We start from the raw sequence: 25,678 nt of genomic DNA, 5'->3' as shown, positions 1-25,678 counted from the left end.
GTCATTGATTATCATTCATTACATGTAAATACATAAAAAAAAGGTAATCCATAAATTACAATAGATGTACATAGTAATAAATTTTATACGTAAATTTTATACGTATACACAAAGATTTGCAAATAATTACGTAAAGAACTGGATTGCCTCAAGCAGGTTTTAAGATGTTGAATTTTAAAATATTCAAAATCAACTCTCTGTAAAACAAAAAGGTCGCACTGTAATGTAAATCTAACACAACGAATTTATTGTTCTAGCGACACCGTTAAATACAGACTTATAATTTGATTACTTACTATGATTTGGCATTAAAAAATTGGATGAATTATAATATAAATCTACCTTGAAATCTACCTAAAACATGGATGCAGTTTGATTTTTACTGAAACTTGGTAATTGTGAATAAATAAAAATATATTCGTTAGTACATAATAACTAAAACTAAATTATTAATACTTTAGTAGAGAAGTTACAAAATGTTTGAGGAACATCTATTTGATTTCTAGTATGAATTGAAGAAAACTTCATTCATGTTCTAGTCTTAAGCGAAAGTAGTCTAGTTGAAGCATTCATGACAAACAGAGATGCAGGATGTCTAAAATTATTCCAGCCTGTTCTAGACAAAATAAAGAAATATGATTTCTAGTCTACAACTAAATCTACAGATAATCTGCATGACCAAGAAATGTGTAACCCAGTAATTGAACAAATAGTTGTATTTTGTACGAAACGTTGAAAAATCTCGTTTTTTGTACTCAGCATTAGCGTGATGCTGACGGTGGTGGCCAACCGCGTGAGTTACGGAAGGTTGAGTTATTACACTGCTATTTAACCTTTTCATGCTTTAACAAAGAACAACGTGCACGTATTTATTGACACAATCTATTGTACTATTACAATTTACATACGTGAAATTTATGAGTGAAATACAATGTGCAATGTTTGATTGGAAAATATAATTAAAAAAAAATCATGCGTCCATGTGGTCACATGTAAACTAGATGAGGATTTTCCTAGTGTAGTTTCGGAAAACATTTTGATGGAAGTTACAAGCTGAATTTGTACTTTTGTTGAATTATTATTTAGCAGAACATAAGCAGAAAGTAGTTTCAAAATAACCACAAATCTGTTGTAAGTTTGCATGCTCTGAAGTACATGCAAAGGAAACTTAATACTTCAGTGTAAAGGAAACAGTATTTAGTCATAAAAAAAAGACCAAATGAAGGAGATGCGTCTTAGTCCATTTGGCAGTCCAGTCTATCATGAGATGAAGGAAGTGTAACTTCAGTCCATCTATGATAAAGGGATGAGCAAAGGAAACGCAAGGTTTCAGTCTGCAATAGAAAGACCAGATGAAGGAGATACGTCTCAGTCCATTTGGCAATCCAGTCTATCATGAGATGAAGGAAGTGTAACTTCAGTCCACCTATGATAAAGGGATGAGCAAAGGAAACGCAAGGTTTCAGTCTGCAATAGAAAGACCAGATGAAGGAGATACGTCTCAGTCCATTTGGCAATCCAGTCTATCATGAGATGAAGGAAGTGTGACTTCAGTCCATCTATGATAAAGGGATGAGCAAAGGAAACGCAAGGTTTCAGTCTGCAATAGAAAGACCAGATGAAGGAGATACGTCTCAGTCCATTTGGCAATCCAGTCTATCATGAGATGAAGGAAGTGTGACTTCAGTCCATCTATGATAAAGGGATGAGCAAAGGAAACGTAAGGTTTCAGTCTGCAATAGAAAAGACCAGATGAAGGAGATACGTCTCAGTCCATTTGGCAGTTCAGTCTATCATGAGATGAAGGAAGTGTAACTTCAGCCCATCTATGATAAAGGGACACACATATTTCAATATAATGAAAATAATGATAAAGCGTATTTATTAATACTTTAACTATTCTATGTTTCTGCAGCCATTGCTCAGGATTATATGAAATTTGAATAGAAGATCAAGAAATCTGAAAACGACATAATAACAATATTTGAGGTAAGACATGCAATCTGATGATGAAGAAATAAAAGAATCTGATGATGAAGAAATAAAAGGTATCAATGTAAATGGTGAAGTATTGACATGAAATAAATTTTAAAATGACTTTTCTAATATATAATTCCAAATCTTAATTAGGTACAATCCAAAGGATAGCCTTGATGACCGGAATATTGCCTCGACAGGAACACATCCGTTACTTCGAAGAATCAGCGCAGAGGAGAACTGCTGATGATCTGAAATACCGATAAAAAAACTATAAACATATATTATTTGTTGATATAGGAACAATAGCAAAACGTAGATCAGCTGACAAACATTATTTGAATGTACAGATGTATTAACACCACAACTATACCGGAAGACAGATTAAACTAAAACATGTAACATTATTTTAAATCTATTTAAAGGTAAGGAGAGATGTAGTAGGCTGCGAATGTTATGAAAAGCAAAGTACATAAATAAACGTCACTTGTTATCTAAACCGAACTGAGAATAGACGCGTTTCCACTACTCTACATTACTAAATTACAATGTTACATCGAATAAAGGGGGGGATTATATCGTTGCGGCCGTGTTAAGCGTTCGAGCTCATGCAGTGTGAAGAGAGAGGTAGTAGTTTTGAGTTTACTTGCAACATAATAGGAGGAATGCCTAGTTGTACGGTGTCCGTGGCTCTCCGGCCGGAATGCAGGTCGGGTGGGCCATACTCCTACTGGCGATTCTTGAGGGATTGCTGGCTGCTGGAGGAGCCTTCCGAGGATCCTTCCTAGGGATGTTCTGTTCCTGGTCGGAGTTCGATTCGTCCGTCCTTTCCTCTAGTGGCGTTGAGAAACGTGGACTTCGGTCTGCTTGTTGACGTCCCGTAGACGTCACGCGGTGACAGCCAATCGAATGATGAGCACTCCCGAGAGCGGGGAGACCCAAGGCCCTCCCGGGGACCCTCACCTCATTGGCGGCGGGTGTCATTCTCGCGCCACGTGTGGCACAGCAAAATGGCTTTTGGGACTCGCCGGCCACCAGTCTAGGGCTCGCCACCAGTATCTAGGGAGCAGTTCTCACGGTATTGGGTTGATGGGTTCCTCTGCTCGACGGTAATTCCGGCAACTCAAGCCGGATGTCCTGATCGAAAATGACCGTCCCAAAATTGGGGAATAGGACGGGATTCTGGACCGTTTGATGACGTCCCGTAGGCTCGTGCACGCGGTGACAACCAATCGGATGTTTAGCACTCCCGAGAGCGGGGAAACCCACGGCCCTCTCGGGGACGCTCACCTCAATGGCAGCGGCTGTCACTCTCGCGCCACGTGTGGCCCACTCCACGCCCGGGGTTCGTGGGCCACTTTCTTTGTTTTTTTTCTTGTCGGCGTTATCCGGTGTCGACTCTGGTCCGGCGATTCAGGGATCTTGTCTTCTTTATTTCTAGGGAACACGTTTTGTGGAAAAAGGAAAACACGTCCGAATTATCGGGTTGTCCAAAACTGTTCTGCCTGCTATTCTTTGAAGATACATATATTTACAGGTGATGAGATTATGAGATGTGAGACAACTACGAGGGGTATATACCCTGCCTATCTGATACTAAATTCTAGAATAACATTTGAAATTATCCTAACGTTTTCCCTCACACTACTCCAAAACTAGGAGGTAATAAAGGTCTTAAACCTACTGCATTTGTCCCGCAGTATTGTTGCCATGGTTTGGTTTTGATAACAAAGTTTCAGGATTTTGTTATGAATATTAACGAGTAGAAAAGCTGAGGATTGATTTGATTGAGGGCACTTTTAAATAAAGATGTTTGATTTGATAACACGTTATTGTGTCGGATTTTCTATCTAAAAATAGGAGGGATGTAACCAACAACTATTACGTCTATGATGTAACGATGCGATGGTTTGAACGTAAGCTTAACTTTTAGTGTAGGTACACTAATTGCACAATTATGGGTCACTCAAGGAACAATCATTTCATATTATGAATCGTTTTTCATACAAAAATAACAATTTCTTTTTTTTTATTTCATATTCTCCTCATTGAAACTCCTTTTTATCGTTATAAAAATGTGCTTGTAAAATTCACTTTAGGCGGTAAAAAATATTAAAATGTTGGTGAATAATGAAAACCACAATAATGGGTCAAAATTGGGTGTGTAACAATTATGGGTCAATTTGTTGCCTATTATGGATCACCCAAGAAGAATCGGCTCAATAATAATGTTTTGTCTATTTTTTCAATGAATGATCACTTATTCTCGATAGATCAACTATAGTAGAATCTAAAACTGATCTCAAACCTCTTAATGAAGCGTGTTTTCACGATTTGGAATCAATTTTTCAAAATTGGGACAAAATCTCCAACACGAGCACCGATAAACGCCTAAAAGTATGCAATGCCCATGTACGCAGAACTCTCAATAGTTAGCGTTAGCGGATTGCTTTTCGGAGCAAGGCTGGGGAGTTAACTTCGCTCCAATCTTATGCAAGAATACCAAAAGCACAAATGTCATTATTCCCGGCCACGCCCATCTTTACCGTAACTTGGGATAGGGGAAGGAAATGTTGATGTAGCACTTATATAAGAGGCCTCCGACTCAGTGACACTCCCATAAATACTACGGAGTGGGTGGTTGGGAGATGTATTATGTAGGTCAAGGATTCGCCTGAAAAGCTGGCGATGGACCCACGGCATTGGTTGTTTAGTTGGCTAAAATTTAATCTTTTGAAAGCCGGCAATCAAAAGAGATTTTTTTCTATTTATTGTTTAAATAATTATGTTCCTGCTCAGTAAGAGGCCCAAGCAGAACCGATCCCTCCAGGGTCATCGGAACATTACAGTAAATGTTTGAAACGCGTGAAAAAAAAACAAATTTGGCGATCCGAGAATAAAAAACTCAATTTATATAAAAAAACGCGAAAACAACGAAAAAAAACATCTCAATTTATTTTTAAAAAAATACGTAAAACGAGTTGAAGAAAATAAAATCAAAAGATTTTGTTTTTCTATTTATTGTATAAATAAGTATGTTTCGACTCAGTGCGAGGCACAAGCAGAATCGATCCCTCCAGGGTCATCGAAACTTTGCAATAAATGTTTAAAACGCAAGGAAAAAAAAATAGTGACTCGAAAAAAAAAATCGCGTTACACAACAACAAAAAACATCTCAATTTATCTAATAAAATAAATAAAACAAGATCGCGTGAAACGAGTAATAGAAACATGGTTGGCGATCCGAAAAAAAAAAAAAATTTTTCAAAAAAAAAAACGCATCCACACCCGCGACATTACGACACTCGGCTCGAAGAAAAACGACGCGGACAACATGGTCTACCCGCTACCGAATGATATGGCGATCTTGACCCTTAAAAAAATAAGAAGGATGTTTCGTCGTCCCGACTGCTCGTACATCTGAAATAGAAAATATGTAGTATTAAAAGGTGATAGGCTCACAACAGTTATTTCCCATATAAACCTATTTTGCATTTGCGCCACCATAACCCCATTCGATTCCTGAAAAATCCAAGTAAAAATCCTACTTTCAGCATGACGCGTCTCGCCGCACTACCATAATAGGTATGGATGAACTTGTCCCCGAAACATAAGTTTCTTGTTATGTTGTCCCCGCCTGCTATTATGTTGGGTTACACAGAAACCCACAGGAAACCGTTGATTTTCTTCCCTTCACCCCAGCGAAACGACCATGCATGCCATCAGTAAGCCAATAGACTGCCACGCGACAGCACATTTTCGAATTCCGTTGCAGACGCGTGGAAGTGTCGTGAAAATTATACAGAAATCTACTGCCACACAACCACAAAATGGATACTCCTAGTGCATTTAACTAATGTTTATACATATACCTACGTAACAATAGTTAGACTTCATTCAATTTAAGTAGGCAAGTGAGTTAGGAAATCAAATTAACGATAAACACAAATCAATCAAACCACTTTAGGGAGATTATAGATAAATTCAAATTAAACCATGGTGTTCAGTGTTTCCCAAACAACACACACAGTAAAATGAACGTTGACCGAACCAATATTTTCAAGCAATATTTTAGCCATGAAGAAGTGAATCAATATTTAGCGGATTTGGCGCAGAATTATGCAAATAAGATCGAAATTTTCTCTCGCGCTAGCTCGTACGAGGGCCGTGAAATACAGTCGGTTCGCATCAGTCCGGACGTTCAGCGGAAAAAGTCCGTTCGAAGCTGTATTCTAATAGATGCCGGAATTCACGCTCGGGAATGGATTACAATATCGGTGGCCTTGTACGTGATCCACCAACTGGTCGAACGCGATGCAATCAACTCTCGAGTGTTGCGGAATTTCGACTGGATCATTCTACCCTTGCTGAACCCCGATGGCTACGAGTATAGCCGAGAACATGTAAGTGCCACTTTCCACCCCATCCATCGCACCGGTATTGGTCTACCGGCGTTTAGAACGCCAGCAGCAATAAATGTAACAATTCTACATTTCGCAGAACAAAATGTGGCGGAAGACGAGGCGACCCCTGGGAGTGAACCGATGCATCGGAGTGGACTGCAATCGAAATTTTAACGTTTCGTGGGGAATCGGCATACCGCGGTTCTGTTCGCTGTTGTTTCGCGGCGAGCGGCCATTCTCCGAGCAGGAAACTCGTAACGTGCGGGATATTTTCCGAAAGATTAGACCCAACTGTCAGTTTTACCTGTCGATGCATTCGTACGCAAAAGCGATTCTTTATCCACGGGCATACTCAAGGTAGGTATGTAACACGCGTGCAGCGATGGCTTTTTACATACAGTATGACCCCTAAAAAAATGCGAAATTCCATTTTTTTGCGGTATTTGATGATTTTTAATGAAATAATCCTAATGAATCAAACTTTTTTGGATTAGGATACAATAAGGAGGTCATTGTCATACAGGATCTCTAAATTTTTTGTCAAAATATTCATTACTGTTACGGTTTGGCTTCGCAGTCTTAAGGGGAATGGAAAACACTAGTTGTTGATTATTCCCGACATTTCGGTCCGTTTGGGACCTTTTTCAAGGGTTCAATCTTTAAGGTTTTCTGGTCAAAAATAGTTTTGCTAAACTCGAAAAGTCATACGTTCGATGAAGGCATATAAACCTACCTTTATGATAGGTACAAATACTAAGTACTTAAAAACAATTTCATGCTTAAAACATAATATTTTCTAAAAATTATCATTTGTCAAATAATGCAATTTTCAGAAAATGTCTCTTAATTTATAAGTTAATATTTTTTTCGTTCTTGTCCGAAGAACCAACGAACTCCTGAAGACCTTATCCAGCCATAAAAGTACTATTTTGAAAATAAAATTTGATTGAATATGATTGAAAGCAATTGAAAGAAAATTATATCCTATAAAAACGGCCTCTGGCGCGCGGACGATTTCGGCATCCATATGTTCACCGTTATATTTCCATAGGTACCGTAATCCGGGGTCAAATTGATCACTTTAAAACAACTTTTGCGGATAACATCAGTGCCTGTTCAAATATTGCCAAAAGAATTTCTGTAAAACCAGTATCCAGTGGATCTCCATGGAACCATGTGAATTTTGTTCCTAAAATTTAAACTTTAAGTTAAATAACTTCAGATATTTCCACTTAAACGCCTAAAGGTAGGCAATTTCATTTGAAATAAGTGATTTCTATCAGAATAAAAGACTATTTCTTCATAAAATGAACTTTTTATAACTATTTTATTTTCTGATTAGCTGCATTACATCTCAACCAAGGCTCCACAAAAATGTTAAAACAGAGAATTCACGGGAAGTCTTATTAGCAATGATTTCAGCTAAATAAGAAATACATTGCAAATTCCTTGAAAAAAAAAAGGCAAAACTAACTTATTTCTAAAAAATAAAAGTCTACACTAATCTCTAGACATCTACGAATCAGATGACGTAAAAAGTTTAAGATCATTACGACGCTTAAGAGTTCCAAGTATGGAATTACAATGTAGTATCCGAGTGATCAATTTCACCCCGCTGATCAATTTAACCCCGGTTTACGGTATGTGCATGAAATCAGTTAATGTTCCTTTGCCATTATCAGATAAGTGACTCTACTATACTATCCAATAGATACATGCAAGGTTATTGTGGATTTACCGGCTACTTGTATTCTACAGGTTACTTAAGTAGCCGTTACAAAGTAGCCGTTTTCATATAAAATTCAGCTTGATTGTCAAAAAATGAATGTCGCTGAGTAGCTAGTGGCAACGAGGAATAGCGCATACAATAAAAATGTTTAAAATCATTTTTAAGTTACTCTGTTTATAAAACGGCTACTTTGAAGGCCATACTGAAGCGACCGGTAGAATACAAGTAGCCGGTAAACTCACAATAATCAGTTCGAAGTAGGGGAACGATGACTTTGAAAACTTTCGCATTTTTTTATGGGTCATACTGTAGAGTTTAATTTTAACAATCGTATAGCGCATTTAGTTCACCACTGGACTATCGCACTAGTTTCCACGAGTGCGAAAATGCAAATAAAAGTGCGCGATTGCATCCAATCGGCTAGGTGTCTTCAGAGCACTTATTCAGCATACTTCGAAGAAATAGTGCGCCGAAGACATCATTTGATTTGATGCAATCACGCAGTTTTATTTACGTTTTCGCACTTATGAATACTTAGGGCGCAGTCCAGGGGTGAACTTAATGCGGTATACAATAAAACCTACCTAGGGTGGAGAAGAGAACTATTTTGTGAACTTTCCCGGTCAATGTAATGCCAATAGAACAGATCGGTGAAGTATTAGATTTGTAGTATGTAATGAGCTGAATTTTAGTATGGTGAGAAGGTCAATTCTCCGTTTCTGCAATGAAATGGTGCAAAAAGCGTGGGTATTATGATTCCTTGCCTAACTTGTTGCTGTTTGAGCAAAACTTTGGGCAATAGTGTTGTTGTTTTCTCCATTTCTTGCAACATAAACAATATAGTTACCTATCCAAAGTTTTGCTCAAACAGCATCAAATTAGGCAAGGAATCATAATACCCACGCTTTTTGCACCATTTCATTGCAGAAACGAAGAATTGCCCAAGAAGCATAACTAGCTGAATAACAGTTTCTTAAGCTATAGTTTGCTTAAGAGTGGTTCGTTCCACTCTAGTACAGCAAAAATGTTTGTTGGGTGACCTCCTCACCATAGGGTATCGCGCCACTTGGACGGTGGCTTCTATATTCGTCTGTTTTCCACTATAACTCAGTCAATTTTGAACCAATTGACTTGAAATGTTGTACACGGGTAGATACTATACTCACCTCACCACATTCCAAAAGTTGTGTCAATTGGTTCAAATTTGACTGAGTTATAGTGGAAAACAGACGAATATAGAAGCCACCGCCCAAGTGGCGCGATTCCCTACTAAAATTCAGCTCATTTACTACAAATCTAGTACAACACCCAACGCGCCCCATTGACTAAATTTTTGTCCACTGCGAGATAATCTACAATCAACATTGCAATGCATGCATAGCATCTAGCCATCCATAAAAATGCAAGTTAAGGTGAATATATAACGATGCCACACCTCAAATTTTCAAGAGCACAAATCTGAAGAATCGAAAGTCAGTTAGCGCTGAAAAGTGGTGACCAATCGATCAACTTTTCAGGGCAAACTGACATTCGGTTCTCCAGATTTGTGCTCTTGAAAGTTTGAGGTGTGGCTTCGTTCACCTTAAGTGGTCTGAAATTGAATATTTATATTACAGCGTAAAGTGCCCAAACCAAAAAAGTCCCCTCTGCCTCTGCCCAAATTACACATCGACAAATTTTGCATACCACCAGCCGGGATGATATTGAGTTTGGGTACTTTTGGCCTGGGCCTGGGGGCCTGGAGAAAAATTCGGTAGTTAATTAAGGACATAAGTCTTGAAATCATCCCGCTTCAACCATGCATGATTTCATTATTCTGTTCTTGCTCACTCTTAATAAGCTTAAAATAAGAAGATCAGGTTCGCTGGTTTTGTTTACGAAGAGATTTGTGCTCTCGAAATTGTGAGTAGGTGCCAAAGTCGGCCATTGTGGCGGCCATTTTGGGATTCTAACAAGTCTGTCCTACCCTCCCCCTGGATATTCGATCTTGACGCGATGGGAGGGCTTAACCCATTAGCACTTTAGCGCCAGTTCATTCTCCACCGCTTGGACTTAGAGCTAGATATATCTAGTTTACTAGTTGAGCGCAAGTGAAGGAATCGCCGTAAGTGCTAATGGGAACCAAAGGAGTATCCGTCGTGCATTTATCACAAGTCAAAAACAAATTATAATTCAGCTTGCATAGACCTAATCTTTGCATTCTTTGAATTTTCTCAAATTTAATAATAATTGTTAAATTTAACGTAACGCAAGAGTGGGTAGAGGAGGTCTCTGCGTTACACTCATCATTCGTTACTTGAATTCGTTAGGACACAGGACAGGGGACGCTAGGATAAGTTGACATACAGCCTAACAGATTAGATTCATTACAATTAAAAAATTATGGACTGATAAGGTAAAGATAAAACTGTTGATTATAGGAGTTTATATTTGTATTTCTTATTTTTATGGGTTTTGTGAATTTATAAAAGTTGACAAATAATCATTATCATTTTTATTTTTGACAAAAATCAGTTGACTGAACTTTTTTGTTTTTATATCTTAGACGGTATTATTTCACTGATAAAAAAAGCAGGAATTTAGTTAGGACTTAGGACGGTTTACATTGTAAAGGGTTACGATGGATATAATATTACTTTGGACTGAGATGATCACAGATATGCAGAAGACGACTAGCGAAATTAGAAACACAATTTGATACATTATTGACTATATTTTGACAAATAGGGTTTGACAAATTTCTTTACAATATCGAATGGAAGCTCAAAAAGTGTTATCTAACACTAATATGAGAGTTATTTGGGAATGATGCTGGTGCTGTCAATGACTAACATCGGTTATTGACACTATTGGTAATCAGCTTGAAATAATTTTCAGAATGTATTATAAAATAACTGAGGATATTATTTATCTGATTATTGTTTGGGGAAGCTGTCAGAAAAACTAGTTGCCCATATCGGCTAAAAACGCTAGTTCTGGTAGCTGTCTTCGAATAATTTTCAGAAATATCAAATCTTTAAAAATTAGCTACGACACATTTTTTTTTCTTTTTGCTCTTTGTATATTTCTTAAGAATAGTACTCTGAAGGCGTTAACATAGACATAGACACCCTTTTTTTTATCTCTGAATGTTGTCCAGTGACCTCGGAGATTTTCGATTATTGAAATATTGTTCAATTATCAAATCATCTTTGGAGCTTCCATTCGATCAAAACACAAGTGCGATGGAAAAAGTTAAAAACAGTATTTTTAATAACTACTACGACCCAATGCTAATTACTACACACTTTGCTCAAGTTGACGACATCGTCTAGTCCATCGTGAGTATTGGTCCTAGTAGGGGGAAAGTTGGGAAAGGGTCCAGGCTTTGCTATCAGCTGTCCTGCAGCTCCACCTGGGCACTCTTCAAAAAAAAAAAAAAAAAACAAGTCTATCCGTAATGATACATTGGGGAATTGATACGGTAGATTGAATGAAAAACATCGTTTTCCCATAGACCAGGGATTTTCAGACTATTTGTTCCGCGATGCATTGCTTCGCGGTGCACTTGTTCAAAAATTTTATAAATTGAAATTCGAAGATTGTTAAAAATGCTAATGGGGTTTGAGACGCGATTTTTTTGTGAATTCTTAACTAATTTATAACTTGGTTGATGGCGTATTTTCGATGGATTTCTGGCGAACTTCAACAAAGCCTTGTATTGATGGGGTAAATATTGTTCCAACTCCAAGGCTTCTGGATAGGTACAAAAATCCTAGTTCAGATTGGTAATTGTTTTCAGAACCTATTTATGAATATTTATCTGATATTATGGAAGACCTGAAGAAATTTCTCAAACAACTAATATGCACACTTTCAAAAATTGCTTCTCAAATTCTCAAACCTATTATAGACAGATTCGATTCGGGATGTTACACCAATAATAAGAAGAAGAATCAAGATTGCTCTTTAGACTAAGTTTTCGAAGATACAATTGCATAGTCGATATTTATTGAAATTGGGTGTATTGTCGCACTTATCTTTTATTAGAGTCCTGCGGCGGTCGTACACCTGCGAGGCCCACAGCCGCAGCAACAGTCGCAAGGCAAACAAAATAAAACATACGCAATGCCTGAAGTTCATAGGCACAATAAAACATGTTCCCGCCCAGAACAAAAGCAAGTGGCTTTCGCGAAGTGACAGATGTTTTCGGATGTATTTGTGATGAACGACAAGAGTGGCTCAGTAAAATGAGTGTGCTTGCTGTCAAACCCCATTGAGTTGTCCAAAAAAAGTCTCACGAAACCTACTGCAAGCCTATCCATATACGTGAGAACAAAAGATGTTTACAAAGTTCTTACAGATAGATTAACACGGAAAATCTGAACACAAACCACTACCACACAGGAATTTGGTTTGGTCAATACAATGGAATAAAATACTTTTAGAATCTGGTGACGCTTTTATGATAAGTATTGTACGTGGATTTGCTAACTGAACACGATAAATCAGAACCGTCGTTTTTGGAAACGCCGTTCGAACCGTCCTTCGATTGAAGAGCGAGACAGCACGCAAGCTGACACATCGCTATGACCTATTTAACGTAGGAGCAACACTTGCGTGAGATTCTCTCTCTCGGTATATATAATATAGGTATAGGTACGATAAAGGACTGCAAAACGGTGAGTCGATAAGGAGAGCGTCCAACATAGCTCTGGTCCTCACAAGTTCCTACCTCATGCTTCCACGGGTCAAGCGATGACAAAGATCGCCAGCTAAGAGTTGTATGTAAAATTAGTTCATCGTAATGTCTATTTGTATGGGATTTCTGTGATATCATATCAGAGACAACCGACATAACACTGACAAATTTCCATTCCATATATCTCAGAAAGCTGAGTACTTATGAAAGTATGTTCTGCAAACTTGTTTGGCTGTGCAAGAACTTACGAATGATGGGCCGTTTGATTCAAAATTCCACCACAAGGCGCTACTCGAGCAAAGTCTCGGACAGCAAATTGAAAATAAATTTTGATGTTGTGATATTGCAAATAGTTTTTGCTATCAGTACGAAAAAATGAAAAATTTAAATATAGGGGTTTTCGATTGATATGAAATTCTAAATGTCATAAGATAATTACACTAATCAGGCCAAACATGTCTAAAGGTCCTATCTGCAGAAGAGTCTCTCTTTGGTTTCTCTCTCTTTCGGTAATATCTCAGCTGTTTATTTGAATTATTGTGGGGTGTGGCCGCCGAATTTTTTTCTGCATAAGGAAAATGCAGGGACGTGTAATGAAAACCGTCCAAGGAAAAGGCGTTGTTGGATAACCGCCGAAAATTATTCTGCATAAAGAAAATGCAGGGACGTGTAATGAAAACCGTCCATGAAAATAGCATGTTGGACAACCACCGAAATTTTTTCTGCATAAGGAAAATGCAGGGACGTGTAATGAAAACCGTCCAAGGAAAAGGCGTTGTTGGATAACCGCCGAAAATCGTTCTGCATAAGGAAAATGCAGGGACGTGTAATGAAAACCGTCCAAAGAAAAAGCGTGTTGGACAACCGCTGAAAACTGTTCTGCATAAGGAAAAGGCAGGGACGTGTAATGAAAACCGTCCAAGGAGAAGGCGTTGTTGGATAACCGCCGAAAATTATTCTGCATAAAGAAAATGCAGGGACGTGTAATGAAAACCGTCCATGAAAATAGCATGTTGGACAACCACCGAAATTTTTTCTGCATAAGGAAAATGCAGGGACGTGTAATGAAAACCGTCCAAGGAAAAGGCGTTGTTGGATAACCGCCGAAAATCGTTCTGCATAAGGAAAATGCAGGGACGTGTAATGAAAACCGTCCAAGGAGAAGGCGTTGTTGGGTAAAACGGGCCCAAATGTGATTGTTCTGTCTACTGCTGCAGTTGATATGGCCGTGCGCATTACCTGATAATAAGTCTAGTAATCAGAAATGGAATGGACCTTTTACATTTGGAATCTTAAATCAGCTGATTTTTCGGGTCTTTGACAGTTCTTGTATGGAGATGACAGGTCCGGGTTAGCAGCTGTTGTTCAAATTTAGGCTATAAAAATGCCTATCCTCCCCAAAAACGAAACAAGCAGACAAAATAGATTTGAATTTCGCTATCCCATTTGAAGCTTGAGCAAGGATGGCAATGAGACATCCATAATGGCAGTAACAAAATGAAACTTTTTGTGACTCAAAACAAGAGAACAATGGACGAGGAAAATGGTGAGACCAAACAAGGACAAGACAAGGGACAAGAATAGCAAAATCATCGATTTGAGTGGGAGAAGGGGCATATTGTCTTTGATACTGGCCCTTAGGAGCTCATAATCGCTCAATCAGAAAGAAAAGGAGTGGGAGAAGATAACAAACCTGCTAGAAAGAAATCTTTTTTTTTTTCGGAGAAGAGGGAGAATGTGGGGTGTGAATATAGTTTACTGTTATTCCCCTTGCGTGTCCGTCCCCTAGCAAGCATCAGTGACAGCCAGCACCATGACGACGGAGTCAGTGTGAAACTGCCTCATTGAGGAGAGGGGCTTTGACGGAGCAAGTCGTATTCATCGTGTGCTTGAGGATTATGCCAAGTGATTCTACTGTAGTTTGCTAAGATGGTGGGGAACCGATTGATCCAGTGAGTTACGCGACATTCACAATTATGATTGTCTCTGCAAAAGTAGTTGAAAACAGGGGACTGTTATGGTCTTCTTGTTTTCTTACCCAGCATTAAAATTATGCTGCTGTGTTGAAAGATAGGTTGTCAGCTTGAGCCGCTGTTATGCTGGCTACGAAAACATTGTATTGGTGGGATAGGGATGCCAATTCCTTGGTTGAAAAGTGTACCATTAGATTGCAATAATTGAAATAGAAAGTGAACAATTGCAGATGCAAATGCAGATAGGACCTATTGAAAAGTTCTTCAGCAAAGTTGGTTGGTAGGCCAAGGCCTTACAGTTTATGGACATTGAATAATTTATGAGAAATTTTTATCATTCAATTGATGTTGCAAATGTAGCGAAATTTCAAAATAAATTGGCCATTAGACCGATGAAAATTTTAAAAATTTCACTTCCCTATGCTTAATTGATGCCAGAATGGGTTCTGATTATCCTACCAAAATTTGAACTCATTTAAAGTTTGTATGAGAATTCTATGGAAAAGTCAAATTTTCATTATTTGCACATTGCTGAAATGGAGAATTGATCATCTCACCATTCAAAAATCCAGCTCACTACTTTCAATCTAGTACATCACCGGTTGCTTCCTAGTGGTGGGTATCAACGCGTTGCTATATTGCCGTTCCTTCGATGCAAAAATGTTACATGTTCAATTCACATTTTTGAAAGGTCATCTTGAACACTATAAAGGACACCTTTTGAAATGTCTGAGGCGCCGTCCGCAAATTAGGTAACGCTGTAGAAAGAGAAGGGAGGGAGTATAGCCAAGCGTTACAACCCATACACAAATTTTCGGGTTGAAAAAGGACGATTTTAGCGTTACATAAGAATGGATGCTGCCCAATAGGTAATTAATTTTAATAGAAATTTAAATTATTTTGTAAAAAGCATTGACATAGCCTAGCGTTTCTCAAACTATGGGTCGCGACCCACGTGGGTCGCAAGTTGGCTTCTGGTGGGTCGCGAAATTTTTAGCATAAAATTGCTATATGAGATATTTTTACTGTTGAATTATTCATAAAAATGACGCTTTTCCTTAAAAGTTTTGAGAGAAATTGAATAAATTATAGAATTTTCAATGCAATGTTCTGAACAGCGATTTCAAGGTGTTGTTTTCAATTAGCAATTTTGTTTTGATATTTTAATAAATTCCTAAGATACTGTGGAATTTTAAAAATAAAACTGTAACTTTAAATTATGTATCAGAATTTAATTTTGAAAATCTTACAAGACTTGTTAAAATTCTACAAATTTGATTAGGATGGAACGAGAATGTTCGAGTGTCTCTCAAAAACTATTCAAATTATTAATTTGTTATTTTTTTGTATTATATTACATTATATGTTATTTGAAATGATTTTACTTCTTAATTGACGCTCCCTAATCCATCAAAATGAATTCTGGTTGTTTGAAACCACAAAAGTGTAAAATTCCACTTTGAATATATATAATGGACGTCCGGTTAGGTTTACGTATAGTTCAGAACTGCAGGGCTGTTACAAAAGTGTCGATTTGGAAACCGCAAAATCCGCGCCAAGCCATTTAAAATCCGCGCCGAGGTCATCAAATCCGCGCCAATACAAAAAATATGACTTTGATGACTCAAACTCATAAAAAGCCTGATTTTTTTCATTTTTTATGGTTTTGTTGCACTCCAGATGAAGATCATTTCTAATGTTAAAACCGATTTTTACTATTATTAATCCGTAACCTAAACTGCAACTTCCACATCAACCAGGAGTTTAAAAATGTTTCAAACAGGTTAGTTTTTTTTAATTACAATAAAAAGTTTTCAATAAATACCCTCAGTGTACCAGTAGCCGCTCGTGCTCCAATAGCCGCTCACGAGCCTAGAAATAAAGCTCACTTGCAAAAATACAATGGTTTTATCACGGATATTTAGAATATGCGTGCCGAATTATATTTAAACGGGGAGGTTTGCACATATTTATGCCAATAAACATCTTTTTCATGACGGTGAGCGGCTATTGGAACACGAGCGGCTACTGGTACATTGACGGTAGTTCTTTGATTGCTGGTTAATCAGGGTGACTACTTTTTTACGAGAATGGAATTTCCTGTTCCCTGAAACAGTTCCAAAACACGGCATTCTTGACAAATCTTTTGAAATAATTGTAATTAACATTATGGTAGAAAACCTGCAATAAAATCTGTGGTAAGTCACAAAAGATCGTTCGAGAGAACTGCAAGAAAATTTTCGGATTTTTTGTGTAGATACAACTTAAGTAATTGATTCCAACATAATCTATTGATTAAATAAATCACCAATACCAATAGGAATAATATTTAAGGGAAATATTTATTAAATAGGAAACATTTCATAAACAATTTCTGGTAAATGTTCTTGCCTTTGTGCAAAAGGTATGTAAAGAAGTATTAATTTATTAGACACTTATGATAGTTTCTGGCCACATCACTCTTGGAAATTCAGTAAAGATTTCTGCAAGAATGTCCTCCATAGGATTCCAAAGCTTCAAGTTTTCAAGTTAAAAAAAATCCTCCAAACATTCTACCCTTTATTAACTGTGCTCGATACTCCCCTCTCAACGAATACTCCGATTTTAAATCAAAGATAAAGTTTACCCTAACAGCTTTTAACAAAAATCGATTAGACAGAAGTTCTACAAGTAACACAGTATACAAAACCAATGATTTTCTTTACGAGATTCTACTAATTTAACTACAAAATTCAATTAAATATTTATCCAAAGTTTCCAATGACGACTTTTTACAAATTCCACAAAAACAAAACAGATTTCAGAATCACCAAGAAACTCTAGGGATTTTTGCAGATTGTCAAGATTCAGTGTTTTTCGAACATCGGACATTACTTAATAAGTACCGTTAAAAAAAATATATAGAAAAATTTAGCCAAAAAAAGGTGGTGAAGACAGAAATGACTTCAAGAGGTTGACTACGAATTTCATAATAGGAACTTCTCTGTTTTCAAAAATTGAGCGTTTAGTGCAGTGCAACTTATCTACCACTCCAAGCTAGCGACTACCGTGGGTCAATCATACAAAAATGATCAAATGTTAGTAAAGTATCGTAACAAAAGTGAATGTAACATGCTGCCACATTAAAAAACTTTCATTTCACCAAGTTTTTATATGGGTATACCTGAAATCACGTTCTCAAAAAATATTTCCCACACTGCGCTGAAGGACCACATGGGAACTGCTCAGGGCAACCAGCGAAAGAAATATCCAACATGTAAAACCCGTTAAAGATTCCATTTTGACAAATAAGGATGAACTGAATTTGAATAATCAATACTTTGCTAAATAAAAGTTATTTTGTTTTTATAAATGAATAGTTTCTGTGATTCCACGAAAAAATAATCCAGTGAGCTATGAATGGATCCATTATGAGCGGTGAATGGACGCATGAGCGGTAATAGGAGCCAAGAGATAAAACATTTGAATTTTTAATTTTTTCGGTTGTAAACATATTTTTTGCAATTTCTCATCGTAATAGGCTGTTTTACCTCACGCAAATCTGACAGTAAAAGGCCCACTTTCCCACACTAAATTATCAGTGCTGTAATGGTTCATTACAGCACTGATTTGCGTTGCGTAATGAACCATTACAGCACTGTTTTCAGTTTTGATCAACTTCTTGATGCTTTCTGGACGCAGGTTTGAAAAATTGTGACAACTGCACAGTATAACCTGCTATGATCAGACTTTCTTTAACATGGCTCAGTGTGCAAGTTTTGTCAAAAACTATCCTCAAGTGGTAATTTTTGAAATTGCAAAAAACGTTGTACGCATCTCGGTGCAGAACTCGATTTTTACAGCACTCGTCGTACTTATCCAACTCGGCAAGCCTCGTTGGATAAATGTACAACTCGTGCTGTAAAAATCTTCATTCTGCACCTTGTAGCGTAAACTACTATTACAATCGTTTTATATTTTTTCTATAATAACAACATAATTGTTGAGTTGTTAACGTAAATTAAAGTTCAATATTCGCAAACGTCGATTTTTAATGTCATATACTTTACGAAAATGCCGTTAAATGAGCGGTGAATGGCGATCTCACGGTACTAACATTATTTTTACTCAATCACAAAATTAATACCTAAATCCAATTTGAAAATGTCCTTTTTTTCTGATTGTGTTGAGCTCAATGTCTATATATTTCATGTAAGTGCATTTAAAAACCATTTCCGCAAAAACCGCGCCGAAATTACCAAAAACGCGCCAAATCCGCGCGAAACGCAAAAACCGCGAAAAACGCAAAATCCGTGCCACCTGTACTGCCCCCACTCGCATAACAGTCCCATTTGACTTTTCATCACTTTTGAGTTAACGTTATGAATAGTCATCATTTTTTATATACTTCCAAAAACAACAATAAAAATTACGAATTTTTATGTCAATGTGTGAAAAAAATACCAAGTTATGAGCGTCCCATATCAAAAGTACCCGCATAACAGTCCCATCACGGATTTTTGTGTTACGTAACACAAAACTGAACAACTTTGTAGTGATTGTAATATTTTATACAGTTATATATTCATATGCAAAGCAATCTGTGAAGGTTTAGAGATGATCGAAATATTTTTCAAATTTTGGCGATTTTTCAAAGTTTTATATGGAAACAAATTTTCAAACTTCAAATGCCGTTTTCTCAATTCCTACTTTTTGCAAATGGGACTGTTATGCGAGTGGGGGCAGTGTAACAGCCCTGGAACTGATCTTACTTTAATACGACCTGGATCACCAACTCTCAGATCACTCATATTCGTACGAATGTCACTCACGTGCATTAGGGGTCTTATTACTCGAAAGTCGAAACCACGGATACTATAAAAAGCTAATACAATCTCGGTGATGAACTAGCCATCTACGCTAAAAATCACCCTAATAAAGAAGAAAAAAATACAATCTCGTTTACCCAGCCTGATACTTACCATTATCCGCCAACAGAACTCTACCCATCAACTGGAAGCATCAACACGAGGTCGCCCAGGCCGGCGCCAATGCCATCCTCCGTGCTACTGGACAGAAATATCGCTGCGGCAGTGCTTCGTCTATTCTCAACTTTGCTGTCGGAGGATCCAGCATCGATTACGCTCACGATATCGAGAAGATCCCTTTCGCTCTGGTGATGGAAATCGCCAGCAAGGGATTTCATCCACCGAAGACCAATATCAGCCGGATTTGCGACGAAACCTGGATCGGCATTCAAGCCATGGTCATGCAGATGGCCATCAGTCCGAAAGTTTCTTTCACTCGGAGCAAAACTACACTGTAGGAGTTGAGAGGTGTTTTTTTTTTATTAATTATATACTTTTACATCCTGTATGCCAGTGTTTGTCAAATCTACTCTTTGTATCATTGAAAGATAGCAGAAAAATGAAATGATCTTCATTTGTCTTTACACCAGTCAAACTATAGTGTCCGATACGATAATTTGAACAGAAAATATAATAGTTTCGATAACTAAGAGCAAAACAATGTTCCGATGGGTTGGGGATGCCTAAAATGTTCCACTAAATCTGTCACGCATTCCTGAATGGGTGAGGCTTATTTTGTCGCTAGTTCATGTTTTAGTCTAATTACTAAATGCTAGTTGCTATCCTCCTAACTGGATTTCTTATGTTTCCGTGGAATCCACGTTCTACACGCGTCTCAGCTACACTGCACACTTTACTTTTCAGCGCAACGCAATCTGCTGTTTTACAAATAGGTTAATGGATGTATCGGTATTTGCTGTGACACTTAAACCCTAAGAGTGCTCTTTAATCATGTCCTTAAAACAAACCTAGAGGAGGTCCTATGTCTATTGTGTCACGGGTAGTGAACCATATTTCCTCTTCAATCGTTCGTAGTGCTTCTTGTCCTGTGGGAATAGAAAAACAAAACGTCAAGGTTAAAAAAAAACTCTTAGATATCGTTGCCATTCGTCATCCAGCAGAATAATTCTGGGTACAAAGTGGTTATAGTTATTGAGAAGACTATGTTCAAACTTGAACTGACGATAATACCAGATAATACCCAAAGTTACCCTAGGAACATTGCATAAGAAACCCCAGAAGCTGTTTACAAGCTGGAATTAAAGCCAGAAGACCCAACAATTGTTTTCTCAGCTTACCTCTTCATTTACAGAAGGTTTGATGCTACGTATCGCTTCCTGGAAATGCACCATTGCAACTTTGAGATCTTGTTCCGATTCACTGGAGACCTTGTCGTCGCTACTGCATTCAGCTATCGAATCTTTCAAAGTTTGCAGAGAAGCTTGTCTCACTAGTCCGGCCAAATCAGCACCGGTGTAACCTTCGGTTAGTCGTGCAACAACGCTCAGATCCACGTCATCGGCCAACGGAGGTTGAGTGCGATTTTTGGTGAGTGCACGCAGAATGTCTGTACGGTCATCCTCCGCTGGCAAGCCAACATACAGGATCTTATCCAAACGACCGGGACGCAGAACGGCAGGATCAACGATGTCCGGTCGATTGGTGGCGGCCATCAAGAAAACACCCTTCCTGTCTTCGATGCCGTCCATTTCGGTAAGTAGCTGATTCACCACTCGCATTCCGGAGCTATTCTCGGAATTGTCGGACCGTTTGGGACACAGCGAATCGAATTCATCGAAGAAGATGACACACGGTGCCGAGTTACGAGCACGTTGGAAACACTGACGAACGGCACGTTCCGACTCACCGACGTACTGCGGGTAGAAAGAAAGAAGTTAAGGAAACGAACATAAAGATAATAAATGTCGGCTTACCATATTCAAAAGTTCGGGGCCTTTGACGGAAATGAAGTTGATGCCAGCTTCGTTGGCTACTGCCTTTGCCAGTAAAGTCTTACCGCATCCAGGAGGGCCACATAGCAACACCCCAGAGGGAGAGCTGAGTCCGAGTAATTTCAAGCGCTGAGGGAACTTCACCGGGGCAAGGATAGCAAGTTTCAATTCTTCACGAATGTCGCCTAGGGAACCGATATCGTTCCACGTAACATCCGGTACAGTGATGAAGCCTTCTCGCTTGGCTGAGGGTTGAACTGATTTCAGCGACTCAAGGAAGTCTGCCCGTTCAATGCATAGGGTTTCCAATTCGTCATCTGGTAGCGGATTCGAATGGTCCAGTAGAAGATGCATCATTTTCTCTAAAGTAAGAACTGGGGTAGGAGGACGCTCTTCAACAGCGGATGTGGCGTCGCTTTCATCTACAACTACGGCCTCCGCTTCGGTTTGCTGTGGTTCCTCGGCGGAGACTTCTGTGTTTTTCTCAGTTTCCATTGGTTCATCTTCCTTTTTCTCAGCTTCACTTGATTCGGCCGCAACTGCTTCGACGCCTTCCGTGGTCGACTTTGGTACCTCGGGTTCAATCTTATCTCCAGAGGTGCTGCTATCAGCCACCATTTCTACGTCTCCATCAGTAACATTGGATTCATCAGGTTTGGCCTGCTCTTCTGTCTTCTTCTCACTTTCGACGGCTTCCTTTGACTCGTCCTCATTCTTCTTTTCTTCTTCAGCAGGCTTGGCTTCGGCACCATCAGCAGAATCAACCTTAACTTCTTCCACTTTGTTCTCCTCGTCTTTTTTGTCATCAACTTTCACCTCTTCGTCTTTCTTCTCCTGATCCGCCTTCTCAGCTTCGGCCGGCACCTCAGCCACAGGAGCCTTCTCAGCTTCCGCTTCCTTCTTGTCCCCTTCTTTGGGTTCCTCCTTTTCATCGTCCAGATTTACCACTTCTTCAACATCGTCCTCGACTGCAACAACGTCGTCCGCAGATACATCTCCATTGAATTTGTTTTTGTTGCTTTCGACCGTTGGTGCTTTGTCGTCGACCTCCATCACATCATCGTCATCGTCAACTTTCTTGTGCAAAGCTTCCTGTTCTCGTTTACGACGAGCGGCCTCCAGCTCTGCCATACGTTTGCTCTCTGCGATCAGCTCGAGACGCTCGCGTTCCGTCAACATCCTGAATTATGGACATAATTATTGAGATAAGTTGAATGCTGAATTATAGTTGAGAAATCTACGAGCGAATAAAACTTACCTCTTAATAGCCGTGGTAGCTGCACGGGTAGCCAATGCCAGCAAATCAGCTCCAACATAACCGGGAGTCAACTTGGCTAACTCGTCGAAATCAATGTTCTGGTCGATCTTCAAGTTCTTGCAAATTATTTTTAGGATTTGGGCCCTGGCTTCCCTATCGGGGATGCCCAGAGAGATTTCCTGGTCAAATCTTCCCACACGGCGCAAAGCAGGGTCCAGAGCATCCGGCCTGTTCGTTGCTCCAATAACTAGCACACCATCGCCGCCCTCTAGTTTGGGCAAATTGTCCAGACTGCTCAGCAACTGAGCCACAATGCGACGCTCCATGTCCTTCTGAGCGTTGACTCGGTTCGCCGAGATGGCGTCGATTTCGTCAATGAAAAGTACGCAAGGCGACAGAACCGCTGCCTGTTCGAATACTTCGCGAATACGTTCCTCAGATTCACCGGAAACTCCCGCCACCAGCTCTGTCGCAGGAATTTCTACCAGACCGATTTTCAGTTGCTAAAAGATCGAAAGTCTCTAATTAGTAAAGCAAAACAACTTGCCTTAGTAGGAAGGCTTACCCCAGCGATGGCATGAGCAAGCAGCGTCTTTCCAGAACCGGGAGGGCCGTGTAGAAGGAATCCACGTGGTGGAGGGAGACCCACGTGGCGGTAAACTTCCGGATGCTTAACGTGAAGTAACAGCTCGCACAACTCGCGCAAAATCTTGTCCATGCCGCCAACATCTTCGAATGTGGTCTCCACAAATCGAGCACAGACCTCCTTCTTGAAGCGCTTCGAACGTGGAGCAGCCGTTGGTGCACTGGATTCGGTTCTTCCAGCAGCGGCACCTCGATTGACTGGAGGTGGTCGGGGTGTCGGCTGGGGCAACAGTGGGTTCGAGCTGTTGCTTACCTCGGAAATCTGCGGTTGATCCAGACGGCGGCGCTTGGCTTGGCTGGCAGGCAGCTGTTCAGCTGGACGTCTTGGGCCATTTGAGCTGCCATTGCTGGAATCGACTGCTTCGTCGCCGGACCTCGGTTTATCGGTGCGAGTCACCTTCGTCACTGTAATGTGTTTGTTAGAAGCAATTTGTGCTGAAACGTTAACGTAAACATTGTTTTCAATGATGTTGTATGTTGATATCAGGACATTTTTTTTAATCTAGTTTTGTTCGTAAAGGCTAAACAATCAATTTTTGCTAAACGTGTTCAGTGGTCTGCAGTTCTAATTTCGTCAAAAAGTTTGAAACTTGGTAGGGAAGTTGAATCATCTCGGCAGGGTTCCTATTTTGGGCACTTTTCTGTTAAAACTCAGCCAATTCTGAACCAATTAAGACAATTTATGAATTGTGGTGAATTAAAGTGTGACGAACCCGACCAGATGCAGTTTCAATGCTGCCGGTAATGAGTTCTGGCCAGTCTGAGATGGCCAAAATTTGGTCTACGTGGTTTATGAACAGTCCTAAATGGAGTATAACGTGTTTCTAGAACCGGCCTCCTCACGGATGGCTAGAGTAACCTCTGACACTAAAACACCTTACACACTATGATATTCCGTCGTGTACTTACTTTCAATGAGCCTCATGCTGTTGTTGCTAGTCGTTGAAACTGCTTTCTCCTTGTCGCGGGAATCCGCGCCTTCATCGTCTTCATCGCTGCTGATGTCAATCGCCTCGCCATCGTTGCCCGCAGCATTTCCTCCAGCAGCTCCCGGAGCTTTGTTCTTATTACTCATGTACATGTTGGTCAATGCATCGTTCATATGGTTGGCATTACCGCCCCCACCGGCGCCGTCTTCCATGACTTCCAAATCGGAATTGGCGTCATCTTCGTTCTCGCTCGACGGGTTGCTGTCCAGCCCGTAGCTATGGAGAACAGTTTTGTACGCCTGCTCCACCAACAAACGAAACGGGACGGCCTTACGCCGGTTATACTCGCGGTACCGCTCCTGCAGCTCTCGGGCCATCACACCAACGTCAACGTAAGTTTGGTGCACATTTTCCTCGAGGTACTGCAAAAATAAAATAGATTAATGATAAAGTTGTGATTGTTTTCCTAATAATTACTACTAAAAACTTCATCACTACACATATTTTGACTCCCGTTCCATATTATCAGAACAAAATTTGTTACTACTATACTGGCAGCACTGTTCAATCCATCAGAAGCCAGAAAAAAACATGCAAAAACCCTAACCTCAAAACAAAAACAGACTCCATTTTGGCTCTTGAGAAACCAGTCCACGAAGCCCTCCCACTCTTACCTGTTTGACCCGAGGAATAATCATCGGATCGTACAGTGCACCGGTAGGTTTCTTCTGCAACATCTTTCCCCTGTAAGAACTTCACTCAAGACGAACTTTAAATCGCGAACTAAACCGAAATTCCACGGAAATTGGACACTTTTCTTCGGAAGCGTCTGCCAACCAGCACCGATGTGAAAGCCAAGCAAATTTTTTGACAGCTTCTCTTCGGCCCGTCGTCCGTTCGATACTCTGGCGGTCCCTTTCGCACAGCCGGCTTGTTGTTTGTCAAATCCGCGCGGCGGTGTCTCGTACAGAAACGAGAGTGTATTGGTGTCTCACTTGCACTGAGGAGCAAACAAAATCGCACCACCGCAGAATCAGGAGCAAAAGGTTGCTTTCCAGATTTTTTCCACGCACTTCTAATCAACTTTTCACACACCAAAACGGTACAAACGGTGACACTTTTAACACAGGCTGGATCGCGGTACGTTCTGAACCAAACCCGAACCGGAAACGAGCCGTAAAAAACGCTGGAACAACCCAAAAAATTACTCCGCGTTGGATTTCGACCGCACACAACACCGAGTAAATTCCGTATAAAAATGACGGATCGCTCCTTCGTTTCGAG

General features: G+C 39.6%; 2 protein-coding genes across 3 annotated transcripts; one reads left to right on the top strand and one right to left on the bottom strand.

Annotated features, from left to right (window-relative positions):
- The first annotated feature begins 5,483 nt into the window (after window positions 1–5,483).
- LOC115270440 (carboxypeptidase B1-like) lies at window positions 5,484–20,466 on the top strand. Its single transcript, XM_029880168.2, has 3 exons — window positions 5,484–6,380; window positions 6,478–6,737; window positions 19,741–20,466. The coding sequence occupies exons 1-3, from the start codon at window positions 6,012–6,014 to the stop codon at window positions 20,066–20,068; spliced, it is 957 nt and encodes a 318-aa protein (XP_029736028.2). The 5' UTR covers window positions 5,484–6,011; the 3' UTR covers window positions 20,069–20,466.
- On the bottom strand, window positions 20,072–25,658 carry LOC115254260 (nuclear valosin-containing protein-like). 2 transcript variants are annotated; one of them, XM_029879997.2, is made up of 7 exons: window positions 25,069–25,658; window positions 24,375–24,816; window positions 23,386–23,870; window positions 22,821–23,323; window positions 21,545–22,742; window positions 20,909–21,484; window positions 20,072–20,656 (listed from the first exon to the last, which is right to left on the bottom strand). In XM_029879997.2, exons 1-7 carry the CDS (start codon window positions 25,129–25,131, stop codon window positions 20,597–20,599), a joined length of 3,327 nt encoding a protein of 1,108 aa, XP_029735857.2. In that variant the 5' UTR covers window positions 25,132–25,658; the 3' UTR covers window positions 20,072–20,596. The 2 variants fall into 2 exon arrangements, with proteins under 2 accessions (XP_029735857.2, XP_029735856.2); XM_029879996.2 differs by having other exon boundaries at window positions 23,386–23,900; window positions 25,069–25,657.
- Window positions 25,659–25,678: the final 20 nt, after the last annotated feature.

The sequence above is a fragment of the Aedes albopictus genome, chromosome 2 (assembly GCF_035046485.1).
Source record: "Aedes albopictus strain Foshan chromosome 2, AalbF5, whole genome shotgun sequence".
NCBI lineage: Eukaryota > Metazoa > Arthropoda > Insecta > Diptera > Culicidae > Aedes > Aedes albopictus.
This window is presented reverse-complemented; position numbering and strand designations above follow the sequence as displayed.

What these genes read in the sequence shown, in the direction of transcription:
- LOC115270440 (XM_029880168.2), top strand. Translation starts at nt 6,012, where the DNA reads ATGAACGTTGACCGAACCAATATTTTCAAGCAATATTTTAGCCATGAA. An exon ending in ACGAGTATAGCCGAGAACAT is followed by an intron (nt 6,381 to 6,477) that starts GTAAGTGCCACT and finishes TACATTTCGCAG; the next exon opens with AACAAAATGTGGCGGAAGAC. An exon ending in TATCCACGGGCATACTCAAG is followed by an intron (nt 6,738 to 19,740) that starts GTAGGTATGTAA and finishes ATCCGCCAACAG; the next exon opens with AACTCTACCCATCAACTGGA.
- LOC115254260 (XM_029879996.2), bottom strand. Translation starts at nt 25,131, where the DNA reads ATGTTGCAGAAGAAACCTACCGGTGCACTGTACGATCCGATGATTATT. An exon ending in TTGCTCATGCCATCGCTGGG is followed by an intron (nt 23,324 to 23,385) that starts GTAAGCCTTCCT and finishes TCGATCTTTTAG; the next exon opens with CAACTGAAAATCGGTCTGGT. An exon ending in AACCTTCTGTAAATGAAGAG is followed by an intron (nt 20,657 to 20,908) that starts GTAAGCTGAGAA and finishes CTATTCCCACAG; the next exon opens with GACAAGAAGCACTACGAACG.